This window comes from Phocoena sinus, chromosome 21, assembly GCF_008692025.1.
Source record: "Phocoena sinus isolate mPhoSin1 chromosome 21, mPhoSin1.pri, whole genome shotgun sequence".
Classification (NCBI taxonomy): Eukaryota; Metazoa; Chordata; class Mammalia; order Artiodactyla; family Phocoenidae; genus Phocoena; species Phocoena sinus.
This window is the reverse complement of record NC_045783.1, coordinates 19,704,353-19,717,543: the sequence shown is the minus strand read 5'-3', so window position 1 is coordinate 19,717,543 and position 13,191 is coordinate 19,704,353. Positions and strand designations below refer to the sequence as shown.

At 38.2% G+C, this 13,191-nt stretch overlaps 1 protein-coding gene across 1 annotated transcript in view; it reads right to left on the bottom strand.

Moving 5' to 3' along the window:
* Window positions 1-10,408, bottom strand: part of SGCZ (sarcoglycan zeta) — an 899,256-nt gene extending 888,848 nt beyond the window's left edge. Inside the window, exon 1 of the mRNA XM_032618431.1 lies at window positions 10,267-10,408. Coding sequence (XP_032474322.1) covers window positions 10,267-10,305 — 39 coding nt within the window. The 5' untranslated portion in view covers window positions 10,306-10,408. The remainder of the gene's footprint in view (window positions 1-10,266) is intronic.
* Between the last annotated feature and the right edge of the window lie 2,783 nt (window positions 10,409-13,191).

Here is a 13,191-nt window from a genome sequence, read left to right as displayed (position 1 = left end):
AAAATAGAAGCTATGAGTAGATAAGACCACTTAGAAAGTATGTATAAAGAGGGACCTGAAAAATACCATGGACAAAATCCCAGGCAATAGGAACTTCGGAGCTTAGGGTAAAAAGTAAAGATTTTGAGAGTGAAAGATCAAATTGGAAGAGTTCATATATTGCATTCCCATTGAAAATATAAAAAAGACAAATTCTTGCTAAGAATTGGGTAATGCATATATCAAAGATCTAGAAGAGTCATGTCTACTAACACCATAGTGAATCACAGGTTTTGTAATGTAATAATTTAGACACTGGATTATTTAAACCAAAGAGAAAGAGAATTACCAGTTAAGTCAAATATTTTTGGGGGAGGAGCATCACGTTTATTCTGTTTACTTGGAGCCATTCTGTCTTTTTCAATTAAGCTTTAAACTGCTGATAACTTTACCAGATCTTAGTTGATGTTTCTTCTTGTCATCTTCATTCATCCATACTCCAATACTATTCATCGTAAAACAAGAAAAGGAAAAAGCAAGATCTCAATCTTCAGATTTTTGATCGCACTGTGCATGTTGGAATACACTTAACATATAGTTCTACGACTTTGAATGAGCACTGAGTTTAAGGTAAGATGGGTAGGGCGTCTCACTAAACATCAGAAAATGAGGGAAAGAAGACAAAAAATTATACACTGAGCATGATCACAGATAATTTTGACAATTATGTAAGTCTATAAAACCAAGTTAAAGTATTGCATTAATTACTTAATCTTCTGAGATAGAATATCACTGCATATAACGTTACATTTTTAGCATTCTTGAATCATATTTTTCCAAAGGTTGCCGAAATTCCCTTCAGGTGTGTATACATATGAAACAGGTATTGAAAAAAAATGACTAGTTGTCAATGCTAAACGCTTTAAAGTCAGTTGTGTTTTTATTATGTGCAAAGAGCTCCTCTTCATTTAGGAACTAAGTGAAATAAATATATATGTAGCAACATAGCAGTATTTCCAAAATGAAATACGGTTTGTACAGTAATTGGACTCAGACGCAAATGAAAGATCCTCACTTGTACTCGCCACCTGCCAAAAATGTGTTTAACTAATCCAGCTGTATATTTCACATACATAATTACTAAATGCTTAAAATGTGTCCCAAGAATGCTTTAATAATGAGGACCTCTATGATTAAGACACAACACTATTCGTGGAACTGCTTGCTCTTTGAACCATGACACAAGCGTGAACTTTAAGAAACTTGATGAGATAAAATACCTCAAAGTCCAGCTGCCTCTGCTGCCTAGAGCAATTCAACTGATTAAAACATTGATTTTTTTACAAAGCGAATCTGAAAAAGAGTTAAACAATATGCTGATTCAGATGGGCTCATTTATTTTAACTTTTCTTAAAATAATGTCACCACACGAGACAAAAGTCATAAGCATTAGAAAGGCAGAGATTTAGAAATGTAGATGATCATTCTACACAAAGGCCAAATTTGAGAACATTAAGAACTAATAATAATGATTTAAAACAGAATGTCTTAGAACAAGTAGAAGTTTTGATACCGTAAGTGCTAAATAGCGGTCTCTGGGTGTACAGTGAGTTTCATTTTGTGGCAAGCAGGTTCACAAGTAATGCAGCTATTCTGTGCAATGGACATCATGCACACAGCATAACTGGATATACACAGCATGCATTCAAACTTTTAAAACTTTGTAGCCCCTGGCAAATGGAAGTAAATGCCTACAGAGGTATAAGCTGCTCAGAAGAGATGAGAAATACTGAGGTATGTCCACTGAAACATTATGAAAATAACTGAGTCTCTGCAAAAGTCTTAATAATCTCTAAGTATATACAAATTTATGGCCACTAATTCTTTATGAAAGTATTTAAGAATAGTGGGAGAAAAACGTATTATGAGGCTACGAATTAGGTTAAGACACAAGTATACTTGTTAGAGCTGGGTCACAAGCTCTAACAAGCTGCCTCTGAGCTTTTTAGCAACTAAGGCAAAGTAGAAAACACAATCAGTTTTATGATGAAAAAGATTAAGATTGAATACCAACTGGTTGCTTAGAAGCGTAACTAATTCTGGTACTCAGACTAGATAGTATTTCTCTCTCATGAGTCTCACATTGAGAGGGATGTGGAAACCCAGAATGTAATTCAGTAAGTCTTAGATAAGCAATTTCTTACTTGGATTAGTTAGCTTCTCCTTCTGACTTGGATTTTAAAAACCCTCAAATACTCTGAGTAGATAGAAACTTGTGGAATTGCAGTGATAACAGTATTTTCCCATTCATTACATTGATTTATTAAATCATGTTTCACAAAAACACTCTTGCTCATGGCAGCTGAATTGGTTGTTTCTACCCAAGAAAGAATCAAAGGCTCTTTTATCTCAGGTAGATAATATGTTTTTTTCTAGCCATTCTAAACAAAGACAGAAGTTTAAAAACCAATATGAAAAGAAGTAAGATAATGATAATGTGTGGGTTAATATTGAAGCATTACATGCCTCCAGCAAAGAAGATGATGGTAGGCTCTTGCCTCTCTTGGATTTAAGGTTGTATTTCTAATTCTTTAGGAGTAACCCAGAATGTTCGTGCTTTACAGCCGAACATTTAATAATTTAATAATTCAGCCGAGGCACTGACAAAGCAGGTGTGCTTGTGCGACACTCTAAGATTTTAAGTCAACCTGATCTCCCACCCAGAAGCCAAAGCTCAAATCAACTTGGTTGTGTCACTTAACCAGTCACAACTGTGTTCTCTAGAAGGATGCCCAAATCTAGGTCTGACAATGAAAGGGAAGAAATTAGAGAAAATGATGGTTCTTAGGCAGAAAATATGTGTTATTGTACAATCATACCATCTAGTTAGACCCTTAAATGTTGAGACTTGCAAAGGCTTTGAAAAGTGTTCTTCAAAAATGGTATTATTCAATATTGATCCCCTTAAGAATGTAAAAGAAATGTCCCTCCAAAATAATGTTCAGTTATCTGTATATCTTCATTTGCGATTGTTGGTATATTAAGTCTCAAGGATTGCCAGTGAGAACGTTAGTTTTATTATGGATTAAATCATCTGGTATTTATTTCCAGGTTTTGGGGCTATCATAAAAGCTACATACATAATAATTGTAGTGTAAGTATAATCATTTAGGTCTATTGTTTTTTTCAATTTCAAGACTGATACTAAACATACAACAAGCTGAAATGCCAAAGCCATGTTAGAGGTTAGATCCAATTTATGGTCCTAACGAAATCAAAATTATTTGCAGTGATTCAAGAGGCAAGATAATGAGGAAGACTCATGGAGCTAGACAAAATATAGAGGGTTTATTTTAAAAGACTGGAACAAGGTTATGAAACTGTTCCTCAGTGGCCTGAATTCATGATTTATCTATCACTTTCTCTTAGGTTTTATCCACAACCATCAACCAACAGTAATTTGACCCAAAGTAACTGATTAGGAATGAGAATATTAGTAAAAAAAAAATGAAATAACAATTCTTCTGTAACAAGAATAAATACTCTAAGTATGGCTCAAATGCTGTCACTTTTCTTTGAAACAAGAATATTAGAGAAATTCAGTGAAAAATATCTACCATAAAAAGTTCTACAAACATCCTGGAATTCTAGCCTACATATAAGAGCATAGTATTTGGATATAGAGAGCATAGATTTGAGTTCTTATTCCATTTTTTATTCACCCTGTGATCTTAGGCATTTTACTTGATTTTTCTGAGTCTCCATTTTGGTACCCTTAAATGAGAATATAATATTCAACAGACAAATTTACTACAATGTTCAAATGAGGCTATATTTGGGGAATAAAAAAAGCCATATTAACTTTATTTATCAATTTGAAAATGATTTTCTCCCAGGAGGGCACAAAAATGTCATTCTCAAAAAAGTATTCAGAGCCCTAGACTCGCAGACTTGGAAGATAGAGATCAACTGGTCCTGAGGTTTTTACTTTGTGTTCCTCAGTCTTTACAGTTCTAGGCAATGTCCTGGGGTCAAGTGCAGGGGCAAAGGGGAAGTTAGACAGAGCCCCCAACCTCTCCTGCCCCCACCAGAACTGCTCCCCTTTTATTGGTATTAGATATTGCACTTGTTTAGAAAATTCTGTTTGAACAGCTTCTTTAGCTGTGGCTAAAAATGATTACAACAAAACCCAGGAACCAAATCCAATTCCTACCTTGCAATACCACCATCACCTGAGAAACCTATGATACACCCAAGGGGCCACCTCTGGTTGATGGCAAAGCCAGAGTTTAAACAAGGTCTTCTACGTACTCCTTCAACAAGATCTGTGCCCTTCCCACCATGCCAATCAATCCCCTTAAAGGTTACAAGGTGTTAGATTTGGAGTGAGAGATTTAGTACGTTGGGTTGTTTCTGACTTCCAAATGCCACTGAACTCCATTTTGGTGTGGAGTGATTGTTTCAATTAATATCTAAGGCTGAAGCTTCAGCTCCTGTTTCACTGATGGGCATTGCCATGGCAATTAAAGCTCTTCTGGCTAGATAATGAAATCCTTTTTTTAAAAAAGATTTCTAATCTCAACTTGGCATAGACCACTCTAGATAACCTATTTAATTCCAACAAAGCAGTATAAATGTTCTAAGATCGGATAAGGGCTTACAATATTTTTCAGTCAATCTACAAAAATATAATTTAGGAGTATCAAAAAAACTCTCAAGACACTAGCACAGTCTTTAATTTTTAGGATGGGAGTCTCTGTAATTCTCTTGGAGGGATGGTAATCCTTAAGTTTGTTCATTCTGTGGTTGGCCTAGAAGTCTCTAAAAAGTTTCACTGAGGATGTAAGATTACCTCACGCTTCTAAACATTTGCCAAGAAAAAGAAGAGACAGAGTAAAATAAAAACTTAAATGTTAGTATGTTAAAATCTGTACTTGTATAAAATGAGGTAGCTCACTTTTAGTCACATAGAGATTTAGAAGCTAAGAATTTTGTCACAAATCAAGCACCATTCTAAACAATTAAACTTAAAAACCTGTATTTTGACACAAAACATTTATTCATTTATACAGTTACCTATTTAAATGCATATACTCAAACACTTCACAGAGATTTGAACAAAAGTACATGGTCATTTTCCTTAAGAACTTAAAGTTGTAAGCTCTGCTAAATCGTATTTTAGCTGAAATTCCAATACAGTACGAGAAACACCTCACTAAATATTATATAAAAGGGCAAGCCCCCAAAGACGCATGCTGATTTATTGTCTTACAGCATGAAGCCATCTTGTGTAGCTATGATTTTGAGTTCATAAATCCTAAAATATTCTTTTTTACTGGGCCTTCAAAATTTGATGTATTTTCAATTGGTAAAGTCTGGAGATCAGCAAAACTATAATAGCCAGTACAGAGACTGGAATATACGCTTAGTGATGACAGCGGCCCACTGAATATGTCTACAATTATCATTTGCACAACTTCCCTCAAAGGTATTTTTCTTAATTCTCTTTCCACTTATATCAAAAGTGTTCCCTCATCCCTCCTAGCCATATAAAAAAATGAATGTCTCCCTCGGGCTACTTGAAGTTTACTTTAACTTCAGTGAAACAAGTCTACACTCTGCATACAAAGAAATCAAGGTTAACTGTTTCTCCATCTTTGTGACTGGTCCCTGTTATCAAAAGAGAATTGGAACTCGACCTGGATGGACAAAAGTTATAATCATTTAGATGTGAAAGAGGTCAAATAATTCAGTACTCACAATTATGTTTCCTTATTCTAAGCCAAGAAATGAATATATAAGGCAGGTTGCTAAAAATATGATGTTTGTTGGAGAGTACTATTTTTCACTATGGAATGACTAACAAAAAAATACCACCTACTTACACTCATCACAAAGCCTCCTACACTGCAGTAAGCCGACTTTCCTGGGCTGAGTGGTTTATTGATGAAGCAAAAAAAAAAAAAAAAACATTTTTAGAATTCTTCTAAGTGCCAACTCTCTTATTTGATTGAAATTGTAGAAGAATGTACTATGAGACTTGGTTTTAGACCTCAGCATTTTTCAATCAACCACTTGTTTAAACGCCTATGCATTCTTTGGCTAGATTATCATTTCTCACCCGTGTACTTTCTTAATGACCCAGTTGTATTATTCAGGGAAGCTTTTACCTTGCAAGTTTCAAGCTCTTGGTAAATGGAATTTTATTTAAATGAAAGAGATGAAATTAAACAACAGTGACTGAACTATATTTAATTAACTCAAACAAGTACAATTATATTTATTGAAAAGTTGTCTCATGCACCTCAGGATTAACTATGTAGTTTATAACTATATAGTTTATAATTTTGTACCTTAATTGATAATTAAGAAAATATTCCAGAAGCATACTGTTTATGTTCTACATGTAATGGAAAAATTCCATTTTAACTTTTAACTTCTAGCTAATCATCCCATTTCCTTTAGTGGGAACAGTCCTGACAAATAAATAAATAACAGCTGGTATAATACTGCAAAAATTGTACTATACTCCTGATGTGTTTTATGTTTTTGATCTCAAAGCAAATTACCGTTATCCACAAATATACACTTAGCATCTGAAAGCATAATTTCTTGATTGCTAAATACAAGTGAATGAAAACATATTTCAAAAGCTAAGTAAAAGAATCGCCGAAGACATATGTGTTACTTAAACATACCATTTACTCAGCCTAATATCTCTTACAAATAAACACTACAAAAAGCAAATGTATAAGTGCCAGCTCTACAAATTAGTGGCATTCTGTGATCCAGTGCCTAAGATATGTAGTTTAAAAGAGGGCAACCCCAGAGCTAAAATAAAAGCTAAAGTTATTCTTTTAAATATCAACTACTAAGAGTACTCTGTAACTCAGAGATATTCCAGGACAGAGGGTACTTTCCTTAATATCAATATTCATTAGCACTCACATTTCCAAAGCAGTCACCCATATGCTGAGTTGTCTGATGTTGTTTCTTCTTGAAAACAAACACCAGGGCAAAATCCAGAGTAAAGTTATACATTTATTGGAGGAAGAAACAGATAGAGATCAAAGGGAAAAGAAAGACCAGAATTCTTTGAATGAGAACTCTCTCCCTTCACCACTGATCTGTTTCATCAGGCACGTGTGTGCAGAAGAGAAGATGAAACATGCTTGTCTTCATTAGCAAGTTTTATACAAATAACTATATGTTAGTTTCCCACCAGTAAATCTTTTAATATGCAGATTAAATTTAGTTTTATGATAATGACAGCAATAGCTTAACATTTAATTATTGAAGCTTACCTTCAGTTTAAAAACTTGCAAAAGGTAATACTATTTACTAAACAGCAGTTTTAAAGATCCATATCCACACATGCAGCATAGCAAAAATATATATATACTTTGTTAAAAATCTCATAAAGAGAAAATAGTGGGGCACATAGATGAAGAATTAGCAGAATCTTCCTTTAATGATCTAAAACTAAGCTAAATGGAATTCTTATAGTATTATGTACATTTATTTATCCATCAAATCCCAGTGAACACTGTTTTTCTTGTCATGTATTTAAAGCATCTCAGAAACTAAAGTACTTATGCAAATCTGTCTTAAAGTGAGCATCCTTGGAGCATCCTTGGATCACAGGAAGAAAAGCCAAAAAGCAAATAATGTCAAAAATAAGTATCCCCAGCTTTTTTCTCCCCTCTCTCCACATGAGGGACTCTTCAGCAAGAAGCCACCAGAAAATAACTTCAACTGGAATGGTCTAGAAAACCCAAGCCAATGGATTCTGCTGATAAGAGGAAATCCAGACAAGTTTTTCCACATGTAGTGCACCCATTTCTGCAAAGTGTATATATTCCAGAGTGTAAGTGTTTTAAAGCCTCCTTGTTCCAGGAGTGTAGTCAAAAACATGACAACACAAATTTTATTTCTCAAACTGGAGGATCTCAATGTTTTCTAGTAAGGTTTGACTACCTTTCCTCTCTTGCCAGTTTTGACTTTCCACAGCATTGTGGCCCTCACATAATTTTTCAGCACCCTCAACAAATCTTTGCCTCTGACATTCCTTCATTTCTTCCCCGTAGGTCATTGCCCAAATGTTCCCTTACACACAAGCTCTTCCAGTTTCTACTGAGTCTAGCACATTCTGGCTGTGAGAAGCCCTGAGTGAATGTAAGCTGGGATCTTCTACTAAACTGACAGAAGTTTCCACCGTGGGTTTGCTCTTTCACTGATTTAAAAAATTTAGTGATGCCAGGGTTCAGAGGGGGATAAGCTGGTAGGAAACTAATGGAATATCAGGGAAAGTGATCACCCCAAATCATTTTTCCCTTCCATTTCCCATGAGCAAAAGCTTATCTCTGTACCATATTCTATTTTTAACAAAAAAATAATCTGGATACTCTGCTTCTGCACGAAATGTACATCACAAATGTTGTTCATGTACCTCGCTCCCAAGAGACTGGGATGCTTGGGAAAAGGCAGCAAGAGATCCTTTCAAAAACAAAGGCATTGCGTCCTACCTTAGTATACGGATAATAGGAGACCTCTTTTCCAGGCCAAGGTCTACGGATGGTGACCTTGGCCGTAACACAAAAACTTATTGTTCCCCAACTTTAACTAGGGCAACAAATATGTCACCTCCCTATTTGCTTTTTCCAACAAACCCCGAGTCTTAAATGAAGGAGTGTCTTAGTTCTTCTGATTATCTTCCTCCACCCCACCTTCAACTACAGTGGGTGGCAGGGCCAATTCTCTCTCTGTGCCTCCTTTCCCTAATATGCAATTTAGAGCACCAGGAGATTTGGGGTGCACGTTCCAGGAGAACCGGGCTCCTGGGTGGGCAAGCTCATGCGCTGTGGCCAGGGCAGAGAGCAGGCTGCAGACAAGAGGCTTTTGCCCTCTACAGGGGATTTCTCCGGCTCTTTCCTCTTACTGGGCAAACCCATTTTCCTGACATTTCTGGGAAAACCTCTGCTAGTGAAGTTTCCCCAGTTGGTGAGGATGCGTCTGAAAGTCCTCACCTGAACACAGAGTCCATCTGAACTGATCTCTAGTGTCAAATAATCCCCTGAAGCAATGGAGTAGAGGGTAGAAAATGCCTGCGGGTAAAGAAGAGGAAGAATAAAAAGAAAGGATGCTCCCAAGCACTGCCCCCTTTCCTGTTTTCTCATTTACAGTGAGCGGGACATTTAAATGATTTTGTGGTTTGCTGATGTTTTTAAAAAAAATTTTTAATGGGCACTGAAGCGGTGCTCATCGCTTTTTTAAAGCCGTGCCCACAGACAGAGGGGCATACTGTCAGCCTGAACGCGCCTGTCAGCCAACCCCTCTCTGTGGAGCCGGGGACCCGGGAGGGAGAGGGTGCCTTGAGAGGACCCAGCGGAGTGGTGGGGGCAGAGTGGGTTCCGCGCGGGTCAGGACAGCTCCTTCTCCAACAGTGGGAAGGATGCACAGAATCTCCCTGGGTACCGCTTCCCGCCCCACTCCTTTCAGCCCAGATCCACTCCCGCCTCCCCGGCCCCTCCCCACTCCCCCAGGCCCGCTCTGCGCTGGGTGCTCAGGGCAGGCACATTCGCTGCGCTCGCGTCCCCCGGGCCAGCGGGGGAACCTCTCCAGTCCCTTCGATTGCAGCGGGTCCCCCCACTGCACACGAGTTCGCGCCCAGGGCCATGCAACTGTGGCTGAGACCGTGTCAGTGCTCGGGGGAGAAAGGGGTCTCATGAAGAGCCGGAATGATAACGAGCCGTCGCTGCAGACGCCTCTGTACTGAGAATTTCTGAGCGGAAAGAGGCTGTCCCCGTGTCGGGCCAGGCGACAAGCAGCTCGGAGCGGGAAGAGGAGGCAAAGTGGCCGCGCAGCTCGGGCAACTTTGCTGGGCAACCAGGCGACAGCGGGCAGGGACTGTGCCGCCCGCCGCCTCCGTTTCCCGGGCGAGGTTAACGGGCACGCGGCGCCGAGTCTGGAACCCAAAGTGCTGCTGTAACTGACGAGGGGAGGACAGGATGGCTGTTGCCGGGAGGAGCAGGCAGCGGGGCGGGGTGGGAGGGGGACCTGGCCCGAGAGTGCACGCCGAACTCCAGAAAGCCGCCCTCCATGCTCGTCCTCGGGCCTAGGAGGGGCGCCCGGGTACACTTCACCCCAAATGCCCACTCGCCGTCCCACGGGGCCACCAACTATTCCAGCAGCGCAAGGAAGAGGCAGAGAAAAAAGACAGACAGGAGAGCAAGAGAGCAGGCGAGGGCCAGGAAGGAAGGAACGACGCCAGCCCCGAACATCACGTACCTTGAGTTCCTCAATGTCCAGGTTTGTTGATCTGTCCATGAAGCGAAACTAAAGGAAGTGAAGAGAGACCGGGCAAGTTGTACCAAAAAACAGTCAGTCTTTTAGTTTCCAGCCTAAACTCAGCTTTATCCTCCTCCAAGCCCTGGCAGCATCTCTCAGTCTCATTCTCCGTGATCACGCCGCCTCCGCCGGTTAAAAATAATAAAAATAAATAAATAATAATTATAATTCACTTTGTTTTACTTCCTCAAAGATTTAGTGACAGGTGATCTTTACCGCGGTGCAACACAGCTCAGTGGAATCAAGCGGGGGGCGCGAAGGGGGGCGGGGGAAAATCCACTCTAAGATTTTTTCTTCTTCTGCAATAAGCTTAGAAACCAGCGAATTGCTGCATCCCAAGAAAAAAAGCTGCTTCCCTGGACAGCATCATGCGGCAAATTTCAAGCAAATGTGTTCAAACTGAACAGAAGTATACGATAAAAGCCTTCCTCGGTCAGGCTTACTCTGGTAGCTAATTTAGCACACTGTGAGTCCCAAGCTTCAGCAATGATCAATTTCCGTGGCAGGATAACCAAATCCCCGAAGTCCTGCATAGACTTAAAAAATGTCTTGCAGCTACGAGGTATTCTCTCAGTGGGGAAAACAAGATGATCAAGTCTGAAGGGAACGTTCTCCTTTGAAGGTTATGCTAAAAGAGTTGAGAGAATAGGAGGTGGCTCCTACAGAGGAGATAAAAGAGAGAGAGAGAAAAGCCAGAGAGGAAGAGAAAAATTTTCCTCCTGCTTCGCTGTTTTACTGGACTTCACCACCAGGGGACTGACATCCCTTCTCTCTTCCCACAGCCAGCACTAAGGGGATTTCTCTCATCTGTCAAAAAGCAACAACTCCTCTCCAGACAAATACTATGCTGCTGGGTCTTAAAGACTGTCCTCTGCCCAGAATCCACTAGGTGACGAGCCTTTTAATTCATCTCGCATGTTGCCTCATCTTGTTCCCATAGATATGGGAGAAACACGCATGAGTGCATCATACACGTCTTTGCTTTACATCACTGCAGCTTTCAGTGTCAGCGACTTTTTTTTTTAAACTTAAGACTTTGAAAGAAAGTGACAAACAGAGGAAATGTCCTGTGCTGATGCTTAGGAGAAAGCAATCTTTTATCAGAAAAATTATTTTTTAAATAGATCTTGACAGGTGAGTATGCTTAACTTGTAGGGTGTAGATGTGGGGAAAGGTCTCATTTTCTTCATTTGAAGGTCTTAGTGTAAAAAAAGCTTGACTTTTAAAAAATATTTTTCATTGAAGTATAGTTGTACAATATTATGTGTTATAGGTGTATAATAGAGTGATTCATAATTTTTAAAGGTTATATTCCACTTACAGTTATTATAAGATATCAGCTATATTCCCTGTGTTGTACAATATATCCTTGTAGCTTATTTAATACATAATATTTTGTACCTCTTAAGTCCCCTACCCCTATATTGCCCCTCCCCACTTCCTTTTCCTCAATGTGTAAACCACTGGAACAGATAAACGTGTGTTCTCTATATCTGTGAGTCTTTCTTTTACGTTACAGTCACTAGTTTGTTGTTCTTTTTAGATTCCACATATAATTGATTATGATACAGTATTTGTCTTTCTCTGTCTGACTTATTTCACTTATGAAAGCTGGAATTTGAAGGGACTTAAACAGTCTCCTCTTATTTTATTATGTCACATAAACTGGTGAGACTTAAAAATGTTTTCAAATTCAGAAAATAACTGAATAAATAATTAAATGTCTACAAAGCAAGAGACTTCAAGTCTTTTACTATTTCATGAATTTCCATGCAAATTCATTAAGCTAAATACTCCTAAAAGTAAAAAATGAAATTGATCACAAAATATGGTTTTCTGAAACATATTTATAAAACTTTTCAAAGCAATCAGGACCTGATTCCACTTCAACTGGCATGTAATTAAGGGAGACAATGTAAGAAAATGAAATAACTTTAAATAAATTTGAAATAAGGCAATGGAAAGATGGAGAAGCGAACTGAGTTAAAGAATATTATCTAGATGTCCTGAAATCACAATATTAAGATGAAGAACAGCTACCCATGGCTGCTCCAGGAGATCAAGCTGGCACATGGCAGGGTATGTGGAAGAAGCAAGATTCAATTTTAGCAAAGATGTATAATTCACAGGCAAACTGCAAATAGCAATTACAACCCCCAAGCAGGGGGAAAGGCAGTTTGGAAACACCTGCAGGTCATGAGATGTTACATTTCAGGATCACTCATCCGTGGACACATTCATCAATGTCCCCTTCTACCATAAGGTATCAAAGGAAATGTACACAAGCCATTAGGAGCTTCTTTATTTTAACTAATTTACACAAGTGGGAACAGAAAGATTCCTTTTTTTCTAATAGACAATATAATTTTTATTCATCGTATATGCCTGAAAAACCCTTCTACAATTTTCAATTTTATAGGCCTTTATATTCCCCTCTCCCAAATCTCGAGCCAAATTTAAAATTTTAATGCTTTACATTTTGTGTATCTTAGTGTACTACATAGTAAGATCATATTTTATTTCCATTTCCTGTAATGATTAAAGGGATAAGTAATGTGTTATGATTCATTAAAAGAGAGTAATAACTTATTTACATAGTTGCCCCAGTTAGCTTCTAGTGATTAGCATTTGTATTCATATGATCTAGACACTTGTCACAGAAAAGGTTTATTTCTCAAAAATGTTACTCTTCACTCCATTATGTTTTAAAAATATGCACAAGAAAATTCAGAAAATATAAAATACTTGGTTGTTTTAATTTTTATATAAGAAATGCAACTGTTTTTCTGTGAATAGATGAGGAATAATAAATTAAACGAGCTATTAGCATTTAATAGTGTGATGTAGTGGAAAGGATAGCCTTTG